Source organism: Pleurodeles waltl, chromosome 1_1 (genome assembly GCF_031143425.1).
Source record: "Pleurodeles waltl isolate 20211129_DDA chromosome 1_1, aPleWal1.hap1.20221129, whole genome shotgun sequence".
In the NCBI taxonomy this organism is placed as follows: domain Eukaryota; kingdom Metazoa; phylum Chordata; class Amphibia; order Caudata; family Salamandridae; genus Pleurodeles; species Pleurodeles waltl.
Window position 1 is genome coordinate 532,223,784 of NC_090436.1, and position 24,498 is coordinate 532,248,281.

Consider the following 24,498-nt stretch of genomic DNA (forward strand, 5'->3'; position numbering starts at 1 on the left):
AAGACCAAAAGATGACCTTCAACTGTGCACAAAGCAAAGACTTGCTGGGAAAGAGACAGAACTTGTCCTGCAGGGGGTCAATCTGGCAAGCCACAAATTTGTCCCAACAACAGTCAGTATACCTGCTTCAATGAGGGACGGCTGGCTGTCAAGGTATCAATTACCGCCAGAGAAGATCCAAGGCATTCAGCTGTCTCCACTCATTCTCCAAAGCATTAGGATGCAGATTGCTAAGGCTTGAGTTCAGAATGCTGCCTTATTACTGTAACATTGGGTCCTCCCGGAGAGGTAGCCTAATCGGAGAACTGGATACAACAGTCTCCGTGCCCCATCTGGAGACACTAGGATGACTTGGGTTAATTTGTTCCTGATCTTCTTGAGTACTTGGAGCAGTAGTGGTACACTGGTGGAAAGGTATACAGGAGCCAGAGCTCCACTTGAGCAGAAAGCCCTCAGAGTGAGACACTATGGCACCAATGACTTTACCACAAAGCTGCTGGGTTCCTTAAGGGATTTAGATAAGTTGGTGGTAATGGATTTAACAGCAGAAGCCACATAAGGGGTGATGGTGAGAATGGTAGCCTTGCTCTCCTAAAACACTTGAGTGGAATCAGCTTCCCACCCCTCCTGAACAGGCATGCCCATCAGGGAGGACTGGAAATCACAAGAGAACCCATTTGATCGCAGCCACACAGGGTGGCGAATGGCAACGCTAGTGCCTATGGCTCGCCTGATGGACTTGGTGGTGTCCAAGTTACAGCAAACTGAACTTGGTAGCATCACAACAGCTTGAATTGATTGAGAGAATACAGGGTGAAAGACTTTAGGCACACCAGAAAGACTTGACCCACACCAATCGCGACAGGCTTATGAGTATCGTCCCAACAAATGGTAGGCATTAACAGACTGAAGGGCCAAGCGGGAAAATTACATGTTTGCCGAATGCTTCCACACACTTAGAATCCCTATTAGGGGAGTGGTAAGAAATGTGTTCGGATTAGAGCAGCTGGTGGAAGCCTACATCACTAGGCTTTCTAGCGGGTGCTGCTGTGAAAGAAAAGCCTGGTCGCCAAAGGAGGGTGATGATGCCTGGCAACTCGTCTATTGACTGGGGGAAGGAAGTACAGAAAGGTCTGGCCCAAGCATCCAACAATGCATATGTTAGTGCTTTATTAAAAAGGGAAGAATGGGCAAAGAAGATGCTTGCCCCGGATGGAGGACTTCCATCAAGACATAGCTTTTAACCTTCATGATGGGGAGTTAGATGTCACGTACTTCGGTCACCCTACGTCATCACCAAGGCATAGGAAGCAGATTCCTGCGTGGCTGGGCCAGGGAGGAGGGGGAGGGTCTTCTCCAGGGAGGTATCAAGGCCACTAGTCTCCTGTAAGCCCTCGTACCAATTGGAAGGCAGCTGAGCAAACTCATCACCTGGACCACAGTAATTATCCAAGTCAGTCTCAAAAAGGGAACAGAGAATATTGTTGAGCCTGTGGTAATTCAAGTGGGGGAAGTGGCGCTTCTGGAGGATTGGGTGGTGGTGCATGTCAAGGTTGGACCCACAGAGAGGACAATATATTCCACTTTGTCAGCTAGCGACATTCACACCAGCATGCCTGGGGCTGGCATGGGTTGAGGTGCTAGCAGCAGAGTCAGAACAAGAGTCTGGGGCAAAGTAAGTGTTGAGGATCCAGGAGGAGCTGAGGGCAAACCTGCCAGCGGTATCCCAGATGGGAGACCTCTCTGCACCTTGGAGACCAAAGGATCACCAGCGGAAGTCAGCAGGGATGCAAAGAGCTGGAGCATGGCTGTGCCGAACTTTCCGATCTGATGCAGTGAGGCAGAAGGCCCTGAAAACTCAGCTTAAGCTGAAACCAGCCACCTGATAAGCTTCAAAGTCAGCTGACTTCAGGAGCGAGATCATGAAGGATAGTGCCACCCCCAGACAGACAAATGTGAATGGTGCAAAGGAGCAGAACCCCCACTTCAACTTCTTATGCTTACTTGAGGACTTGTAGCACAACAAAAACAGACTTCTGGAGTGTCTCAGTTGACTTCAAGAACAGGACTGAGTGAAACTTGGATGCAGAGTGGTACTTAGAATGGTCCCATCGCAGAGTCTCCTTATGCTTGGCGACAGTGTTTCACCCTGTGTTGCCTGGTGACCTTTGAGTTTATATGTGTGCAGTTTCTGTAGGCCTTGGAGTCGTGGTTCGACCCCAGGTACCACAGTCTCGCGTGATCGGGGGGGGGATCTGTCAGACATTTATTTGCAACAGTTCCTACAGGGCTCGAAACTTGCTGTTTTAAGATGGGCAACATCCCTAGCACACTAGGAATTTTTGAAAGTTTAAGGTAAATGGCTCAGAGAACCAGAGAGTCTGGTGACTGCTTAGAAAATGCAAAAATATTAACAGATTAGGTCCCCAGCTTTCAATGTAAGGGGTCCCTGGATTCCAATAATGATTGTGGGGGTTCCAGTAATGATAAAGTGGGAGTCCAAAGAAGTCAAAACGTTGGGAACCACTGATCTAGAGCAGTTCTGAATCATGCATGGATAAACCATACCCAACCCTTACAGTTTACAGAGGTGTTAAGGGATGAAAGACAGCTTTGTGCACCAGTAAGGACATGATCAGGGATTAGATTCTAGGCTGGAACGTCAGGGGGCTGCAGGACCACTGCAAATGGAAAACTATTTGAAAACAAATTAACTGCTGAGGGATCAGAAGGACCACAGAAAAGCATTTTTCTTCATAATTGAGAACAAGGAAGAAATCATTAGATGGAGAATAGGCACATTAGCATTTTTAAGACTGTCATATGACGATATCAATTCAAAATAAAGGTATCTGAAGGATGCAACATATAATTTCAATACTAAAACATGTAACTATCAGACAATGGAAAAATACCCATTACAACTTGAATACTTACAATTCGTTTACAGTTTACAAAAAAAAAAGAAAAAAAAAAAAGAAAAACTTAAACTAAAAAAAACTTTAAAAATTGGATAAGAAAATAACCAAACTGAAATTTAAATAAGCACAGTGCAACATTAGCAAATACAATCTCAGCAGTGTAATCAATTTGGCACAATTCACAGGCTTTTGTGCACCTACGTGACAGTTGGGTGACATTTTTTTACAGCAGTAAATACTGAAATTCTGGTGCTGGAGGCACTGGGCTTGTTAGAGGAAAGTGGGTAACATGGCAGAAGACAATCCGTGCCTAAAACTTATTTTGTATGCGGTTTCCCATTCTGGAAACACTTGCAAAAACTGGATGCAAAAGGCATATGTGCTCTTTCAGGGTGGGTTAGGTCCAGAACATCCCAAAATTTCATGGTAGGCATTTGTATACATAGGGAAAAAGGGTTTCCCTGTAGAGGATTAAAAGGAAAAAAAATAGGTTTCATAGAAATTAATGGAAATTCCCAGATCTGCTACATTTATTCTAGCATATACTGAAACCCAAAATCCACTGAAGTTTAGGCACACATGGAAATGACAGTCTGCTTAACTTGCATACAAATTTTAGGAAACGGTTGGAATCCAAAAAAGGTTAATGTATGCAAACTACAACAAGAATTCCACAATATCTAGATTTTATGTCATACATTGTGGAACAGGATCAGATAAATGATCTGATACATGGAAACATTGAATTCACAAATCGGAGCAAAACATTTGTGCTGTCTGAAATGCATTATGTTTTAAAATAGGCCTTACAAGCGCTGTTACAAACGCATTTGAATTCAGCGCATTCAGTCATTTCAGACACAATATGCAGCTATAACTGGACAGAGAGTCTGCCTTAAAGAGTGGGTCACTTGTCAGTGAAAGATGACTTGTAAGACGTTCAGGGTTTAACACTGCCCAATAAGGAGGTATATTAATGGTGGTTGAACTGATCAGCCTGCTGCAAGAGCTATAAATAAACTCAGGATGCAGTGTTGAGTTGGCAATACTGAAGCAGAAACCTTTCTTGGCTCCACGTGGCTAGGCAAAGCTATGCACCTTTCACGCTGCAGTTTTATTTCTGCAACTAACAGATGGAACGGGGTGGCAAAAAAACGTAAGTCACTTTAAATGAGCGAACATGCAATCACAAAGCGGTTTTGGGATGAGTGCAGGCTAGATTCTGAATGGAAGTTATTTAAAGTTGGACTGGTGTAAAGCAGTTTTTGCGAAACAAAAAAAGTTCAAGCCCTTGTGCTCCCTATCACCAGGATTAATGCGTCACAAAACGCAATTTGGAACTGCAAACAAATACTTTCGAATTCTCATTAGTTCAAAAACGTAGTATTCATTTGTAAACTGCATTTTCAAATTCGACACAAACTTTGGCCTTCCTGGATGTTTAACTATTCAAAATTAGCGTCGACAAGCGATTAACATGCATGTAGTTACATAAAAATAAAAATCACCTACACTATAACTATCCTTCATTCCAAACAGGTGCAACAGCACGATGTAAAAGGAAGAACGTCACGCGACACAATGAAAACAAATTTGAAAAAAGTACAGTTGTGCAAAATTGTGTTACATGAGTAAGCAATTAGGCAAGAGCGTTTCTTGGGTGAAGCATTGAGGAACGAGGCCAAATAAGGAAGCAGCCACCAGCCGAAATAATCGTGAAACGAGTAGAGCAGAATGGGTGTGGGCGCCAACGCGGTACAGTTAGTCAAGTGAAGTGAGTTTTACTACAGGTTGTCAAGAGGGCAACAAGCACAGGTGAATGACAAGTCAGTGCGACATTTCACTCCACCGTCTGTAACTCAACACTGCGAGGCACAAAAGAGTTCCTTTAAAAATACACCACCAGTGCCCATAGTATTACCTACGCAGTCAGCGATGTTCAGTCAAGAACGCAAAATGTATTTAGCCACATCCTATCTGTCATGGAGTGTTTGAGAAATGAAGGGCTTTTAAAAATCTTCAGGCAAGATCTTGTTCAACAAACCTGAGGATATGAGTGTACCTGCCCAACAAGCAGCCCGTATTCAGAAATCTAAATGCCGAACAGGAGAACACACTCTTGACAAGTGCATCAATATGCTTCGATTATCTATCAGATGGTGGTGGTGGTGGCTAAAGGGGTGGGGGGGGGGGAGATAAGGATGGTATAAGGGGTGACTTTTCTGGGTGAAGCCTGCACTACAGAACATTCTGGTGAGGGTGCAGAGTCAAGGGTCAATCACCCAGAGTAGGCAAAAGGGGCTTTGCAATGGGTCGCCTCAAAGGTGGAACCAAGCAATACTTTGTCCATGCCAGAGTGAGTGTCTGTCATAGCCTTATTGAAAGTAGACAAAGGCTCTGAAGTTGAAGAGCTAGGATGCAAACCTCACTAACCACATTAGTCTTAATTCCCAGTCTGCATTTCCAACACTTCTGCTGCTATACACACTAAAACACCAAAGGACATGCACTGCCCCTTTCTCCAGATGGGGTGGGCCCTTGGTCTTGCCACTAGTGATTTTCCCCTGCTCTTCCATAGCTGGTTTGGATTGTCTGCACTATCCAACGTGCAATGGCTCCCTTCGTTACTGATGTTCCCTAGCTTGAAAAAACCTTGGTGCAGATTTAAGGCGAAAGGGTAGTACCTTGTACTGATAGTATATATTGTTTATGACAAACCTGAAGTACTGTCTGTCCTTGCAACATTGGCATTCTGAAGCTCTTGTTTAGGTATCTGAGGTCCAGGACTGGCCTTAAGGTTTGATCCTGTTTTGCACAAGAAAGTAAGAGGAGTAAACTTTTTTTGGCTTCTATTGGGGATGGGGGGTGTTTAATATCCTTGTGTCCAACTTGGCTGGCTCCTATTCTTAATCCTCTCTATTCTGCCCACTAGCCTTCTGTGTTGTGTGTAGCTCGTGGGATTCATTTGTTTTCTGGTCCCCACTCTCCTAGGGGGCCGGCCTATCCCTCTTGATTTCCCTCCATGATTGTCTGGAAGGGTACTACCATTGGTGGGTCACAGCCTGTGTTGTAATTGACTGATGCCTTGCTGTTGAGGGGCTGTCCCATATTGGAAAACGCCTCTGCTTGGTTGTCTTCTGGCTAGCAATGCTTTCCCATTTGAACAAACCATATAATTGCAATGCTTCCACTGCATTCACAGTTTGTTGTATGTGATTTGTTACAGTGCCTCATCCACTACAAGGCCTAGAAGAGTGTCTCCCTGTGAATGCATGAGGCATGTATCTCGGTCTCGAACCTCACGACTGACAGAAGTGCCGCTGGAGCACTGTTCCGGTGCACATCTGCCTGTGGGCTGTTTCTGCCCATGATGGGCAGACCTTAGGAAGGTGTTGGTCTTCCCTTCCTGTATCATGGTCTTGGCTTTTTGCCTTACACTCCTCCTAATATATATATATATATTCTGATAAATAGTTGGGTATAAGTGGTTTCAGTCAGGTATGGTGAGGTGTGTCCGATTTCACCATTTTTTTTTACATAGATACCTACAAAAATACACTCTCCTTCGGTTTTGAAATTTTTCAAAAATGTTATTTTTTTTTTTTACAAAATCTTGCCTTTTCTCCAATTTAGTAACCCTAGCAATCTGCATTACTCTCCCTTTCCACTGACCCTCAAGCTCCTCGCACATGCCCTCCTTGTTGTATTTACCAAGTATGATTGTTGGAGAATCTGCCACCCCCTCCCATGGTCTCCCCCCAATCTCACTGACCAAGCTACACCTCTGGAGGGAGTTTTACTCCCTCTTCCTTACTGTGGCCAAAACGAACAACTCTGCAAATGCACTGCCTTTAATGTAGATCGGAGTCTTCTGAGGAATGCTAGTATTTCTTCAACACACCGGGTAAAACGTACTCCATTCACTGGTAAAGGTGGTTCAGCAACATGGGCAGATGCAAGCTCCTCTTTTGTGAGGACATCAGTGTCTAACAAGAAACCGGAATCTTCTTTCTCCCTTAAAGTGCACCCAGAAGGTGTCCGATACTGTATTGATGAGCCCGCTGTTGATAGCCAGATCATTTTGTGGAGAGGCTCAAGGGATAGGTGGTGAAGTGGAGCTGCTGTTAAGGTATTTCCAGACCTCCTCCTGTGGCTCGTCCCTAAAAGACAGCGATGTCTTGTTTCTTTGTAGTCTAAAAACGCGTCCTGCTTTTCTAAGTGAGGCTCTAGAGTTGATGGTGTTTAAATCTCTGGCTGCTAGTTGCTAGTTTTGTCATTTCTGCTCCAAGAGCGGGTTTTGGTGGTATTCAAAATCCCTGGAGGGATTTGTTGAAATCCCTTTTCCTCAAAAGGAGCACCTCCATTTCTGCCTCGAGCCCGGGCTTCTTTATCTTTCCTCGAGCACCAGTTATTGAGTGTTGAGTATTGGCAGAGCCTTCCTTTTCAGAATAGGTGGGCCTTTGAACTTAGACTCCTTTTCCTTCATCCCGTTGGATGTCTCCTGGTCAAAGTAGTAGTCATCCTGCTGTCGTCTGTCTGTCAAGTGTATTGATGTCGAAGCAGTCTTTGAGGACTTAAATCGGAGTCTTCAGCCTGATCACTTACATTCCACCACTTCTTGCGGTCTGCTTCATACACCACTCTCCTTGCAACCTCCAGTCTTTTAACACTTATGACTTTCGGTGTCCACTTACCCTTCTTGTGCCAGTTTGGTGTCCTTGATACTGACCTTTCTTTTCTCTACACAGGGCGCACCCAACTCTTTGACGGAAGGCTGCTTCGACGGGGTGTCGATCATGGCATAGTGTGCCCAACATGCTCTCCCTCATCGTGTCTTAGGTTAAAACTTAGCACAGAGGACGGAGGTATGCAAGATGTTCTCTTCGTAGGCAAAGATTGAATATTTTGTGCAAGTCTTTCTGCACAGATTTGTGGTGGCAGTTCAGGCAGATTTTAAAGGGTGAATTCTCAATTTTCCCTCACTGCCGTGTAGTCTGCAGCCATGTGTTCCAAAATGGAGGAGTCCTCCCTTGGTGCAGGAACAAATCCTTTTCTGTTTCTTCATTGGTATTCGATTAAATCAACCCTGTTCTCTCAGTATTTGACCATATGTCTGCTTTTCAAAGACACTCTCAAATCTTCTTTCTTGAGTCTAGACATAATGATGGAAAAAAAAAAAAAAAGAATCCGAAGATGGAAATCATGCATTGAAAATTCCAGTTTCAGGGCCCACCCTGGATGTCACGGAGGGTCGACAACGATGACCACAATATTAATTAAAAAAAAAAAAAAAAAAAAAAAAAAAAAAAAAGGCAAAAGACGACACGATTCTAAACACAAGTGGTAGATGGTGGAGTAACGCATAGCAAGAGAATAAGCATTGCTAAACGTTCAACAAGGTCAACACTTGAAAGCATGCTAGATCTTCCAAACTGGCTACACAAATTCTCTGATGTCCCAATTATGCAAACCAGAATTTAATTAAAAGAATAATCAATCTAAAGGTTGATAAAATGCAACAAGTATAGCAGTGGAAAAACTAATCTGGTTCATTCTCCCTCCTAATCACCGTAGCGGCTGTACTAGGCAGTAAACAACTATATTGGTGTTTCTAATATGGCAACAGGTGGCTAACTAGGGAAAAGTTGTCAATATGAAATGACAATTCAAAGCAGAATTTGAAGACATACTCGTTAAAAATGGCTGTAGTCCAGGGAAAGACCATTTCCAGCACTGTTAGACTTTATTATAGTCAGTCTGCTTTGTCTTAGAATCCTCCAACTATGCGTGATCACGAGCTACTGGCCTTATAATGATACATAGACGGAATATGAATAACCCCCACTAATACCGCCCAACCTCAACGAAGACTGATAAATGTCTATAAAAAAATCTACACGCAACTGGTAAATGCTAATTGTTTGAAATTGCACGTCCTCGACAGTACATTAATAAAGACACAGGACGGTGCAATGAGGCAAGAGATCTGGCTGTCCTCACCTGTAGCAGGACTGCTCCAAGGGAATTCTTGTCTTTTTGATTCACACCATCTTTCTGTAAGCGAATAAGTAGCTCTGGTTTCTTGTAAGTCTTCAGTGCCAGTAAATGAATCACCCTGTCCCTATAAGGCCGCTGAGCAACGCTGCTGTTTGTGCCAGTCTTTCGTAGTGTGTTTGCAGGGTTAATAGGAGCCGACCTTTTCCTTTCAGGCACTGCATCTGGAACACTTTGCACTGGTTTACGGATATGAACTCGCTTACCTAATCAAATAAAAATATGAATATTTCAATCAGAGCAATTTTTTTGTGGGTCAATTTGAAAATTGTTAGTACTATAAAATAAGCCGTCGTTTGCACGTTTGAACTTTTGCAGTAAGCTTTGTAAAACGCAAACTGCATTAGATAAATAGCATGCATCTCAAATAAAGTAACAGTATTCAAGAGATGTGATGTTCAATAGTTACAAATTCCATTTAAGTGAGACACACTGGAGTTTAGAACGCGATCGGCTCCACATTACACACGTGCAGCAGGTTCTCCGGCTATGCCTTTGGAACCCAAGTCTTCATGTATAATAGATGTGCGCTGTAGTAACCTTGTGCACAGAAAGTGGCTCTTCATGTTACACGAGACTGCAGCTACCCAGTGCCTGAAACGTGACATAGAAAGAGGAGGGACCGGTGGTGCCTGGGGAGCGGTGAAGTGTAAACGGGAGGGAGTACAGCAAGCTTACACTTGCAGTGGAAATCGGGGGGGGGGGGGGGGGGGGGGGGGGGGGGGACTACCGAGCAGGCTACATCTGGATGTAATCAGCCCTGTATGAACATTTAAAACACTGCTTTTTTGGGGGGGATGGAGTGACGGCGTGTGCAGAGTACAAGCCAATACTCTAATGATAAATACAAAATAGAGGTGCCATTCTTAAATACCACAGCCAAATATATATTTAGGGGAGAGTTCGCTGTTCTAGGGAATATGTAAATCTACGTTTTACTTTTTAATTCTACTTTGTGCGCCACCAGAAATAAATCGTCAAGTGAACCATTTCAGCCGACAATTCATGTGTAGTGTAATAAAACTGAATACCTGCATCCTTTTAGAATTTACACAAACTATACAGCCTTCACGTGCAAGCCACATACAATTGCCGCAATACTGTGGGGGAGTAGAGCGGGTCAGCTACGTGTATACAAACTCAAGGATTGGTGTCACCATGTGTTGTATGGCAAGACAAACCTTCCAAAAACACATTGAACACCAGTAGCTAACCATCCATTAGACAGACTTAATACAAAGGCAGTCAACATACACACAGGACTCACAGGACTTCTCTCCAGTCGTTTTCAACAGTTGTTAACTATGTAAATAGACACTCGTATGTTATTTAAAGCACTTGGAGGTAAGGGACGGCTTATTCTGTGTAAAACCAGAAAATGCAAAAATAGACTTGAAAATGTTAAAGCCAAACAATTGCGACAATGTTACGAAGGGCTGTAGTTGTTCCAGGCATGACACCCGAGAAGAAGTATATAGGTTTATGAGAAACTAACCTGAACTAATTACGGTATTTAAGTGAAAGAATACCAAGTAATTTAGAATCTCATGATGATCTTGAACTGCCTAGAAATACACTCCTGTCCTCTACGGCGTCACCGAAGTACGGCAATTCCACGACTAGTGAGGCTTTGCATCACAGCTGATGACTAAACATGTAATTAAAGGCATTCCAAAAATGTATACACCATTACAAGGAGACAGGAAAACGCCACAAACATACATACCTATCAAGGGACCGCCCGGTTTAATGACTTTGGTACTTCTACTGCGGGAATCTTCATCTGCCTGGGTCACCCGCTCTCTCGTGATCTGATAGGAGTCGTTCGTGGCACATACGGTAACCTTGTCCTGTATGAATCCCAGGCAGTTTAGCTGAGAAGTTCCAGAACTGCAAGGAGATAGCAGATACACAGTTTAACAAATACTAATCTTAAATGAGCACGCTCCAGCAAAAGAAGTGTTAATATTGCAACCATTCTATGGTCAGCTTTTAGTGGCTGGAAAAACTGCACTTTCAGAAAATCACTTGACCAAATACATCCCCAGGCTTAGAAAGCTCTTGCCGCGACCTTTACAGGAACAAACGAAGGGGCAACTGACGAGTCTCTCAATATAAATAAATCTGCCCCACAATCACACGTCAATTACTCTTAAATGACAACGCCGCCAATTCTGAAAACATTTTCAAGCTATGGAGTACATGACATTTTGGTCATCCGCTGCAGAAGCCATCATCATCATAAACCTACTTAAACTGGTCACAGATAATGCTGTAATACAAAGTATTTCAAACAGATCTCCCTGGTAGTATTCCTGAATGCTTAAAGTAATATGCCACTTTTCAGTCAATCTTCTCAACCAGCAGCCGGTTCACCGCCGTACAACAAGCATCGACCAAGCCAATAACTAATGTATAGTGAAAAGGTTTTATCAACGATTGACGATTAAGGCATGAGTGGTAGCAGAGCATCGCAAGCTTAACTGGCATGCGAAATAGGTACACACAGGCAAAAGCCACTTCCGAAACAGAACGTAGCAGTGCAAGCTTCCTTCACATACCCCACAGGGACAGCACAAGCAGGTGCAGTGCAAGCTTTCCCTATGCTTGAACATTTTGGGACGACGATATAGGATGATTAAGCAGTAATATAATATTGGGGAGCATAGAAACATGAGCTGCAAAAAAGGAAGAATGTATCACCGAGAGAGTACAAGGCCTCATGGGGAGCATGATTATCAATCCTACAACTTCCATCTGTAATTTTTCGTTACATTTTCAATGCCTCAGTTTTGGTGTAATTTTAAGAGGCCGTATATGGAATATCCTAGACCAAATCACAGGGCACTTTTTGCACGTCGAACTTCAATTAAAAGGGGGAAGAGAAGTAGGGCTAAACTTAACTACAGTTGCCTGGTAGCAATACCTGTGGCCTGATAAAGGTCACAGTGATTGCTGTGGAATCCATCCCTGCTCAAATTTTCTTTCTCTGCTCAGCTTCTGTTCTAAGTCATTTAAACAAGTCGTCATGTCCCATTATCGTTTGTCTTCATTTTACTGTAGCTTTACATATTTTAAGCATGGTTTCATACTTTAAGCATAGATTAACTGAATTAATGGTTATACTTTCCTCATAATATATTTGTATGCTCAGAAATTTTAGAATATTTTTTTTTTTTCTCAAAAAGTGTAGGGTAAACTGTATTTTCTGAGAATGCCATTTGCCCGACCCCTACAGACCGTGCCTGCAACCTCCGCATCATCAACATCCCCACCTTCAAGCGCCAGATACACACTGGCCACCACCTGCTTTCTCATCCTATGCGTGCTGCGAAAGATTTACAGATGGTTCTCGTAGAAGCCAGATGAACGGTGACCACAGGCCCACATTTCCAGCAGGGTGGACTACAGAAATGCACTACGTGGGAATCCCCACCCAGCTCCTCAACCACCTCCAAACTATACTTAACCCCTCAGCAAGACTCATCCTGAATCTCCCCAGGCACCCCAGCACCAATCTGCACCTCAGAAGCCTACACTGGCTGCCCCTGCAGAAGAGATAAAAAGATTCAAGGTTCTGACCCTTGCCTTCAAAGCCCTCCACAACATCAGACCCAAACACATAAACCACTGTCTGACCTTCCACCAACCCATCAGAGAACTCTGGTCTGCCTCCCTCACGTACATCCCACAAATCTACAGGAACCACAAGGGAGGTCACTCCTTCTCTTACCTAGCCGCCAAGACCAGAAACTACCTCCCCTCCACCTCCGAACCACTCACTTCCTTTCCGTTTTCAGGTAGAAGCTCAAGACATAGCTATTTGACAACGAGAGACCACGAGCACCAAACAGCACCCGCCTTCCCCCACCCCAACGCCTGGAAACACCTCAGGGTGATAAGCTGTGCTTTCCAAATAGCGATTGAAGAGGTACTTTAGATAGTTAATCGAACAATCTGGGGAAACAAATAATGAAATAAAAATCATAAAGAACAAGCACCACACATTTAGTTATAGCATCAGCACTAGGTAAAGGGGCCATCAGTGCATCACATAGGACTTCATGTACAACAGCATAAAGGTGTATTTTTGACAGTGTGAAGAAAATCTATGCTTGGTACCAATTGGACTCAAAACAGTTGGCAACAGGAAGGGGCTTTTCAAAAGCTACTAAAAGATACATAGCTTAACAGTACTCATTGTGAAAAGAGGAGGGCTGTGAAAGTTATCTTAAGTAGGGCAATCTGAAGGTGAAATTCATGATTCTTTAGCATTTGGATGTTGGGTTGGTATTAAGAGGAACAGGACTGATCTGTTCGGAGCACCCACAAACCACCCCAAATGAAACAGTAAGTAATAACAAAAAAATGACATCTATCTGGAAGCTTCAACTTGATGAGCTCCAACAAGAAGGAAACATGTGACAGAGGGTGTTTTAATTTTTTCTAGGTTGGCTAATATGGTATTTTACCAATCCAAATCTGTAATACATTACCTAGAACAGTAAAAGGCTAATCCTTTTTCAGCTCAGCATTGTTGGGTCTAGCACATCCTATACTTAAAAACTGCTAGAAGAAAAAAAAACAAAAAAAAAAACTTCAGGTAAACAGTTTTAGAAAATTGGTTATGTCAGTGCGCTCTACAAAAAAGGAGCTGCTCGCCAACAAAAATTTGAGAACTGCCAAGGGCTTTTCATAGCATTTCCTCAGGCAGATTTATGTTGTGAGCGCACACCAAGCTTAACTACACACGTGACACATGGAACTCAGTACCATGTTTTGATTGCAGGAAAACTCCCTTAAGAGATACTGTGCAGTTCCTTCTGAGAACTAAACCACCACCTGAAAAACGACTGCTAGGATCTTTTATGCTGTGCTTGACGTAACCCAACCTGCACTAAATCAACTAACATTTCTAACTTTGATAATCTATTAGTATAGTAGAAGTTTCCTCCTAGAAGACCAATTGGAGCTCCAATGGAGACTGAAATCACCTTCCAAGCCCTGAACAGACGAGAATATATGAAAGATTACAGAACAAACTACATACAAAAGATAACTTAATGGCAAGTTAAAATAAAGGGATATTGATTATACACAAACAGCACTCCATACTCCTGCACCCCAATTTATTAACATGTATTTAGTGTGGCATCTACATTCGGAGTGATCTGCAAAACGTAAGTAATATTTAAATTCATCTGGAACACTAAGAAGACTTTAGAAACTTTTGTGGGACAGGGCTGAGAACAAACAGAATGAACAGCCTCAAAGAATAAAGTCTCAAAGTTAAGAATAAGGGAATACAAAATCTATACAATTATGGCGACGGGGAACAAAGGTATGCCACTGGTATCTCCAAAGTATATAATATCTAAGAACAGGGAGACATTATGCCTTTCTCCATGCAAACAGAATTCCATATGCACCGACCCAGTTTCTAAAATATGCCCAACGGAGACATGCTTGGCTTACTGAAGGGTTGCGGATCTGCCTGCATATGCGCTGCTAGAGAGAAGTATACTTATGGACAAACTTGGAAGGGGGGCCACCTCAGCCACATATAAAACTATCAGTAACATGTCTGACAACCTAGGGAGGCTGCAAGAGATGGCACAGGGATGTGGGGGAAACTCAAGAACGTTGATTGGGAGGCAGCACTGATGCATCCACGCAAAGTGGCCATTAAATCACGCTTGTGCCGGATACAGTTTAACAATCTGCACAGGGTTTATTACGATTTCTGCAAACTACATAAAACGGGAAGGGCACCAGCTCCAGACTGACAGAGTTGTGATGCAGACTTCAGCACCTTTAGCCACACGATATGGGAATGCTCACACAAGACGATACTGGACCGCAATTCTTAAGGAGCTTTCAGACATTTTAGGAGTTCCACTTCTGCTTGAGCAGCGGTTTGTTTTGCTGGGGATCCCAAGTGATAAACAGACATCCAATGCTTCAAATTCTTTATGTTCCCTAGCTCTGGTGGTGGCAACAAGAGCTATAACTAAATATTGGGGAGCAAAAGAGGTGTCCTCACTGCAGGAATGGCAACGGGAAATTGATTGCTACATGGCGGCAGAAAGGGTGACATCGCAGCAGAGGCTGTTCCCAAATGTTTCATAAGACCTGGGGTTGGCGGAGAACCTACTATGGGTTAGACTTAATGGAGGGAGACACTAACAACCCCCAACCAGGCCCCCAGTCAAACATGAGGGGAAACCGCTTGCCACATTTTATTGCTTATTCAATGTTCCTCAGGCACGATGTGCCCGAATATCGTGAAAAATGAACAGATGTCTGTCTGTTACCGATTGGTGCATGCAATGGTCTTGAGGTTAAAGACTTAAAGTATGACCGTATTGTCATTGTTGGTGTTAATATTGAATTGAAAACTTCAATTAAACACTGTGCATTGTATATTCTGTTTGATGCATTTGCACTGCTCCCACCAATCATTCTGAGGACGCCAAATTACTTTTAAGCCTCCAATTGCAAAGGTCCTCACATTTACTACACTTTTCCCATCTGTTAATACTATGTGATTTTCTAAACAGTCACGGACGCCCGAGTAGGCATTCCGAGAGGTCCCAGGGCAGCATGTTCAGAATCACTGCACTACTACATTATACATCACTTCTATTGAAGGCTTTTCTACCCAGACTTTACTCAAGTTTTAGATGTAGTATAGCTGCTTTTCCGATGTGTTGGTATGTATCTGGTCCTTTAACCACACCCACCTCATGCCATCACTATCACTCGTTTATGGGCTTGCCTGCAATTATTTTTTTTTTTTTGTTGGAAAATGCTTTACGTTTGTCCCTCTTGTTTTGTTACCACCTTGGCCACGACCCTGTTACATGGATAATTGCACTTTTGCCTATAACTTGGACTGCGAGCAAACTTCTTTCCTTTTGTCTCGCTCCTTGGCGCTCATGGCGGCAGTGTCACTTTTGAATCAGCTCGCTTATGTCAACTATTTTACTTTTTATTTTCAGTTTGTGTGGCAAGAAAAGCCAAGTTAGAAATTTACAACACTAATAGCTCTAACTCGAGCAAATGCCATTGCATTGTAAATGTTAGTTTTAGCTATTGCCTTCATGTATGAGGAGTTTCTGTCCTTGTAACCTTTAATTGACTGAAAAATGTAAACGTGATTTTATGTTCTCCATGATCCAATTGACTGATCATTCCCCTTCATTTTTCTAAATCATGTTTCACATGTTCTCCAGTTCTTACTTCAAGTGTGTGTGTGTGTGTGTGTGTGTGTGTGTGTGGGGGGGGTAACCCTTCCTGAAGCCCTGACCAAATGGTCTCTCTAGGGTTACAGTTTTTCAATATGCTTGTCTTCACCCATAATTAGATGAATGACAACATTTCACTAGAAGAGAAATGGGTGTTGGTTACATAATCTGTAGTTTTCCCGTCTTAACACTATCTCCAAAGAAAGCCTGTATCCCCATCACCAAGCCCCCATCTAGAAGTTCACCACAGTACAATCATCCCTTTGGCTACTTCAACTGATTTTCCAGACAGTTTGTGGTGACTCACTTCACTTGAAACCACCATGTAATGCTCTTAGAAATGAGGAGGAGCTAATGAGGAGTCAACTCACTGTTCGAAGGACAGCTGCATTCAGACAAAGAAGCTGATGCTTAAAATAAAGAATGTATTAACTTATAACAGGAAAGGAAGCTCTCACAAACACTACAGATTCACAAAAGAAGCACAATACACTGGAAGCCATTTTGTTCCTTTCCTTGTCAGTATGAAGAAGGAAATCAAGAAGAATGGACTATTGTTCACCCTGGATAACAGGCCAGAGCAAATAAAAAATGTAGAAAATAACAAATTACTTTTAGTAATGTGCTTTCTGGAGCATACTCTAACCACAGATTCCTTATCATGGAATACTGCTCAGGTGCGAGACTGTATATGGAAAAGGTTTCTCCATTTTTCAGAACTCTGTACAATAGACAGTAATAAAAAGATCTAGCCAGGGTTCTTCTCACTGTTCAAAGATGCCCTGCGTCACCTCTGAATGTCGACGTCACACTTGATTTGCCAGACAGTCTGCGCAGTTCTTCAGCTCTGGCATTTGGTCTGCGATCAGAAAATGCCATGACAGTCCAGCCACCTCCAGAGGTACTGTGCTTCCCAACATATGACACAGAAACCCAATCTGCCCTTCTTGTTACAGTACCACTTGGAAATGGTGCTGCTGGTGAGAACTGGCAACAGAATCCCCTTGATCGATCAAACAAATGGCCCGCATCTCCAGCAGACTGATGCAGAGCTGACCCTCCACTGGAAAACAGAGTACTGTGAATTCCATCTCCTCAGATGACCTACCGAGCCCATTAGGGGCACGCCCATTACCACTGTCCGCTCTGGATGTTGCAGGGAGAAGGCCTGCTGCTGGACCAATGGTGTTCAAGCGCCAGTGCAGATCTTAAGCACTCGTCTGAGACCTGGATGGTACTGGGCAGAGTTCATTGATGCTGGACTGATTGGAGTTTCAAATTCAACTACAGTGTCCACATGTACCTCCTCACGTAGCTGACAAGGAGGATGTGACCGGCTAAGAGGACAACGAGCCACAGAGCTGCTCTGACTGTGATGGAGTGTGGAACATCACGATCATAGTATGAATGCCCTGGACTTGTATCAGCAGAGGGAAGGCCACTAACTCCACTGTGTCCAGGATTGCTCAAAAGAATATAAGCCTCTGCGGAGCAGTCAGGTGGGACTTCGGTGACTCGATAGTGAACTCAAATAATGTCAAGAGGTTTACCACATCTAGTGATCTTTCACAAAAGACTGTGGCAATCCCACCTTTAACAGCCAGCTAGCAAGGTATAGGAATATTTCTATCCCAACCTCCAAAGATGGGTCATGACTACAGACATTAGTTTCATGAATACCCATGGGGAGCTGGTGAGACCAAATGGAAGCAAGACAAACTGAAAAGGCTCCTAGTATACCGCGATAATGCATATTAAGTCTGTGGGACTACAAGATATATGTATATAATACGAGCCCTGCAGCATCTAGGACATCATCCCGTCACTGGAGTCCAGAGCAGACATGATCTGGGACAGCATGAGTATTTTAATTTGTCTTTCCGCAGGGACGCATTCAGAGCCGCTAGGTTCAAAATAGGCCCAAGGCCCCATCCTCCTTTGGAAATGAGGAAATAGCAAGTGTAACAAACATTTTCTTTTACAGTCCAGACTCTCAATGGCACCTATGAAGAGAAAGTTCCCCAGGAACTCAGGGCAAGGACTTTGAGAACTGCAGGGTGCCAGGCACAGGACAAACTGTAGGGTCCAGTTGCCACTGGTCAGCTACAAAGTCTCTTGTCCAAGCAGCTTTAACAGGTCAGCCTTATGAAGCTGGGTATCCACAGTTCCTTGTCCTTGATATACAAGATCAGGTTGAATCCTTTAAGGCTCTTCTCAGGTCCTAAACACAAGTTAAATACTCTTCTGATCTTCCACAAATCCAGTAGTGTTCTTAAATGGGAGCCAGGAGATGTTACATTTATGCCAGGCATGAGCTGGTAGGTAGGAAGGACTCCTCCGCACACCCTAAAAAATGGGCCAAAAGTTCCTTGGCTAACTCTACCCACTTTGGGCATTTACAAGATGGAGAAGTATTTGGCTACACTAAACTTTGGCTCTGAGAGCTGGGGTTTGTCTGTAAGACAAAGCAGCTTTTTTGGCAACCAGACAGTGGATACGCAAAAAATTTTCAGGCATCTTATTGTTACAGTTTGAAGTAACCCTGCAATATGTAAACTGACACTAATCAAAACGAGGCCCACTGTGATTGTAGCTTACCTGGCTGGGAAAGGGTAGATGAAGGGCTCTGCCCAGGTCTAAGCTAACATTTGCCTGTGACAGGGGAAGCCTCTTTGAAGTGCACTCCAAGTGTGTGTAAAACCTCAGCAAAACTGTAAGACCGTATTGGTCAAAATGTCAAAAAGCATGTGCACTTCCCCACTCTGCATACTGTCTGGTTCAGAGGGGTCATCTATGCTCATTCAGGTCAACCTGTTTGTTCTTTGGAAGCATTTCACTCCCATTCTCACCTACTCAAATTCTAATTACTAGCTGCCAAAAGTCTTAGGCAGCGAAAAAGTAATTTTCTAAAAAAGTACTTTTCCTGTTATATCAAAAATCTGACTTCCACAGGCAACTGGATTTTAAACAACTGTTTAAAACAGTATTTTTTTTTAGCTGTTTCATAATTGAAATTAGCATTAATAAATGTAATAACGTAACCAAGTGTTTTGATATGGAACAGCCAGCATTTTTTTTGCAGTTTTATATTGCAAAAACTCAAACTGAAGGCATTGGTGCTCGTAACATGAGCATCAGTTACATTACATTTTTTTTTTTTTTTTTTTTTGGTGGGCATGAGGAGATTAAGTGATCTGCCCACTTCATATTGAGCGATGTCAATACTAAAGCCTGGTTCCCTATTTCCAAAATTGGAAGCTTAGGCCATTATACCACATTCTCTCCATTACTGCATTGCGGCAGTGAAAATAGCTTTTGGGGCTGTCTTGAAAAAAGAACATATTTACTATTGAAATCCTACATGTTCCACTTTTAAATTCCATGCATTCTGCCTTACAGGTCAATAAGGTCTTTGTGAAGTGACTTCAAAATATTTAAAAAGAAGGCTTTGATCGGTGAAAAGGGGTTACTCGACAGTTCAAGTTTGCAGTTTGAATCTGCAACAGCCAGGCTCAAATGGTAACCCTCAGTCGTATTTGGAATGTGGCTGGAGTGGATGACAGTGGGTACTACAATCCACTTGTGACATTTAAGTTACATGTCAATGATACTCTTTGTACCATTGACTAGGGACTTGCATGTAAGTAAAATATGCCAATCGGGGTATTCCATATTGAGAGGGTGAACATAGGTGCTTTCTCGCTGGTTATCAGAGGTGGTGAAGTGCACAGTTTTACAGGCAGCAAAAATATTGGGTCATGAAAAGGCAAAAAATAAAAACTGCTAACCTTCTAAAAGGGGCACATATCTACAGTAGGGCATCGCCTTTCAGACCCATTTGTCTGGAATTCTGTACTGACAACTTGGGAGGAAAGGTCTAATCCTGCAGCCAAACCAACCTCCCCCAGGCTGCATGACAACTGCTTGTGTTATGGGTTCAGAGAGGACCTGGCCTGGCAGTTCGGGCTGGACTGTTCCTACTGGAGAAGGATCAAGACTGATTTGCATATGGCTGGGTCCAAACTGAGGGGGCATGGTGTGCAAAATAATGGACTGACCCAGCCCCAAGTAATTACCAGTGGCTGAGATTAAGTGAAGCACTCCATCCATCACTTTTTTGTATACTTCAGGGTATAGCAGACACCGGTGTGGATCTCAGGCCGGATGTGAAGGCTATACCGGAGTCAGTACAGGCCCGTAACATGTCCTAGAACAGATATCAGGGATGGACCCGCCAGTGATAAGCAAACTGTGGGTCCATGCAGTTCTTTGGGGGGCCAAAGGCACACCAGAGGGAGCCAGAACGGCATTGGAAATATGAAGAACAGCCTCCCTAGAGGCCTCAATCTACTGTGAAGTCAATGAGGGTCTTGGAAACTCTGGACAAGCCAGGACCAGCTGAGGAATTAATTCCAAAGACCTCAGACCTCAAATGGGTGACTTTACCATGATGCCCTCACTCCTCCTCTTTGGAGTCACAGTAGCAGGACAGGGTGGTGTTTTACTTCACTTTCTTATGAATGCACTCAGACTCACTGAGGACTTTGTGCAAGTCTCAATCAAAGTTGCTGGCACAGACCCAAAGGCCACAATGACTTATTGTGTTCAATGACATACAGCTTGCCTCCTCATCTCGGGTCAACATTGGGTGAATGAGAAATGTACTTATCGCATGAGCCTTAGCCAAGACACCAAATACAAACCTTGTGCAACGTCTGCTTCTTGTAATCACAGCATTGCTTGAAACCTGTCTTTTTGGGCGAGGATGTCAACCCTAGCACATAGGTGAAATTGGAAATTGTCAGAAAACCCAAGTGTGAAGCAGAGCTCAAGATTTGTGGCAGAAAACGCCAAAAGAAAGAAACTGATGTAAGCATGTGGGCTAATGTTTATTCGCAGCTCTGCTCCATTATCTCCAGTGTCGTATGGAGTCAGTGTGGAGCTGCACTATATCACCTTTCAGCGGATGGGGATAACTGCTATGGAGAACAGTTTTCTGGATCCAGTCTTGTACCTGGAGAGTACTCTAAGTTGAGGAATCTGCAGCTAAAAATATCCATTGGAAATAAAGCAAACCTTCCCCATGTACAAACCCACACTATTGAATCTTATTACCTGATCTTAACGCCACCTACCTAGCCCTAACACTCCCCAGCCCCTGTCTAACTGAAGATCTGAATAAACACCTTTATCAACTCTTGAAAGTGTAGTCAATTCATTGGAAATACTACAAACAGCTCTTAAAAGTCAGCTTGTCTTTTTTTACTCGACAACTGAACATAAAAATGCTGAAACTGTCACCTCTTCTTTAAGCAAAGCTCTCACCTACCCTACTCTTGCAAAGGATCCCTAAAAAATATTTGCAGGTGTCCGTACGAAGTATACTATTTGTAAATTCTCATTGGTTCGTGTATAAATTCATTGCTAATGAAAATATTTCCAGTATAAGGCATGAGACCAAACCCTATGCCAAAGGGGTCCTGGGTAATTGTAACTATTTATATCAATTGGTTTGCCAAGGACTCATTGATTTGTTGTGTAAATGCTGATTTAACACTAACTATAGACAGTTAATGATAAGGATGGGAAAAGAAAAGCATCAATATTTTAGGCAGCAAATAAATTACCGAAACAAGCATGCACTCACCTCAGTTAATGAAATATCCTATTGAATTACTGACAATGCATAAAAGCCGTCAGCAGAAAGACATTTGCACAGAAGCTATGACTTCATGTGTGTATAAACAAAAGGCAGTGGTTCAAAACACTGAGCTGGATTCAATATAAATTCATAACATTTCTCAGCTCAGTCCATAAAGGAATCATAGGGGCATAGTCTATAGGTGGCAGAGTCGATGACTATTGGACCTTAGTAATTTTTTGGAGATCGTCATCAGTATAGAAAGCAATGAAGGACACAGGCTTTTCAAATCCATAGGGGAACTAACTTTAACCAAGTTATGTGTTAGAAGCACAAATGTCGTACTGTGAAGAGGACCAATATTAAATCTATACCGAGGAGATTGCTAAAAATTATAAAGCGAAGGGACTTAAAATAATGATGATCTACAGTAAGTGGAGGCCGTGGTCACACTTAAGGCCCCAGAATAGATGGACAGTACCTCAAAACGGGATAAAGCAGAAGATGGAGCATGGGGGCAAAGCAGAAAGTGAAACATTTCAGCCTTTTATAAATATGCCAAATAAATCACATTGCAAGCACCTAACCAACCACTTTATTGGCTCAATTGGTAGATTCCCAAGGAGGCCAAATCCTCAGGGGGCACATTACAAGTCTATCTGAGGATTACACATTTCCCATATCCGATAATTAGGCCTGGAAACGTGCCTCATTTGTAAAAGAAGAATCTTAAGGAGCACACATTTATCTCTAGAGAGGACGGTTAACTCCAAGTATGAACACACCAAAGTCCACCAGCAAATAGTACTTTAGTCTCGGACAGACAAATTGTAGCCTCAAAAGTGTAGATAAAAATAATGGTTCCTCGATGTTGGGTCCTTCAAAGAAAAGCTGTGGCATGACAGAGGTTTAACTGTACTGCAGGGTAATAGGGTGAACCGCCTTCCCTAATCCACCAAATACAAACAAATGTATCTTAATTGTCTACATTTGTTTGCAGAGGTGGACTCCGGCAATAAAGAGCTGTTTCATCATTGTCTCAAACTGCGCACAGAGCTCTCAAAAGGGACGCAAGATGCCTCAATTATTCCAAAGCAAGAAGGCCAAGCATCTCAGGTGGGACTAAACAGAATTACATTTAGAGCACTGGCTGAAACCAAACACTAGCTTATCAAAACAGCATGTGGGAAGATGTTTTTTTCTGAAATTAAACACAACACACTATTGAAATCTACTAGTAACGAGGCATGTTTCTGAAGGCTTTGGCCAAAAGAAATCTGACAAGCTGCAGCACTGAAATGAACCGTCTTATTATTTATGCCTTTTAAGAAAGGGTTCAATGGCCCTGCTACAGGATGATAGTAGATTAAAGGTGAAGACAAAAAGGAACACCATGGGTGAGAGAATTACTTTGCACACTACTTTAAAAAAGCAGCGGGCATTCTTTAACGTTTTATTTTCGATTGCTATGAGGGCATGTCAACAACCAAATGTATATGAGCTAGATAATATTCATCTGCAATACTGCAACTTCATAACCGATTATATTATATACAGTTGACGTACTTAACGTAAACGCCAACGGTTGATAGAGCATTCGCAAAGCCCAAGTGACAGGTGCCATGGTTCACTCTTCAGTTCATGTAAGTTTAATCCACGTGGGCTGTGAACAAGTCTACCCAGTCTACTGTGCGTTGTAACTGCATGAACCAGAGATGACGCAAGCCATCCATGTGTGGTTAAAAAAGGAAATAAGGAAGCGCTTGTACGGGTTTAATATAAACCACGACGTATGCAACGTAATGAAACCAAAATATCTACACCACCTACCTAGAGACAGTTTGTTGGACGCAGTCAAAACTTCCCTGAGGGTTATCTTTGCCAACATTTGATACATAGAAATTGAAGTTGTGGACTTCCGTAGTGCTATCGATTTTGGGAATTTTCATGCGCTAGAAGAAAAACATAGGTTTAAAATAAGGCCACATTTGCCAAACAACTTTACTCACATTTACAGCTGACAATGTCATAAAGGTCGCGCGTCCATGGCATTGCATTCCCTGTTGTTCAACAAATCACTGAAATAATTAAAACAAAGCTGTGCGAACTCGACGGAGTTGCAGGACTTGAAGAAAGCAGCACTGTGCATTGCCCACGGGTCTAATTAAGGCCGCCAGAGTGCTCCATAACCCCTCCCCCGCCGCGGACCTGCAGGTCAGCTAGCAACCATCAGAGGAAAGCAAATACACTTTCAGTATTCAGCACGGACAGCCTTCCTGCTAGTAATAAAGACTCCTTTATACTAACTGCGGCTAATATCAGGTTCGGTCTGTGCAAGGAAAGGGAGGGCGGAGTTCAGACTGCTCTTCCACAGAGCTTGGAGAGAGGAGGGAGGGAGGGGGGGGGGGGGGTTTAAAAAAAAGCCGCAGGAATTTGCACTAGTCTCAACATCTGTCAAAGGCAGCAAAGATAGTTTTACGCCCCAAGTTTCTAACAGTAAATTATTCACCACATGCCTGATTCCGGATCTTAAAGTATGTGCTTTTCGCAAATCGAGCTGATACTTCCGAGGTGAAAGAAGCCGCCGGATGCGAAGCATTTAAACTGAAGCATAGCGCCTACAAACAATGACGAC

General features: G+C 43.0%; 1 protein-coding gene across 1 annotated transcript in view; it reads right to left on the reverse strand.

Moving 5' to 3' along the window:
* Positions 1-24,498, reverse strand: part of ELL2 (elongation factor for RNA polymerase II 2) — a 238,435-nt gene that overhangs the window by 95,267 nt on the left and 118,670 nt on the right. The window contains exons 3-5 of the mRNA XM_069225710.1: positions 23,694-23,815; positions 10,702-10,865; positions 8,922-9,181 (exon numbers count right to left, since the gene is read on the reverse strand). Coding sequence (XP_069081811.1) covers positions 8,922-9,181; positions 10,702-10,865; positions 23,694-23,815 — 546 coding nt within the window. The remainder of the gene's footprint in view (positions 1-8,921; positions 9,182-10,701; positions 10,866-23,693; positions 23,816-24,498) is intronic.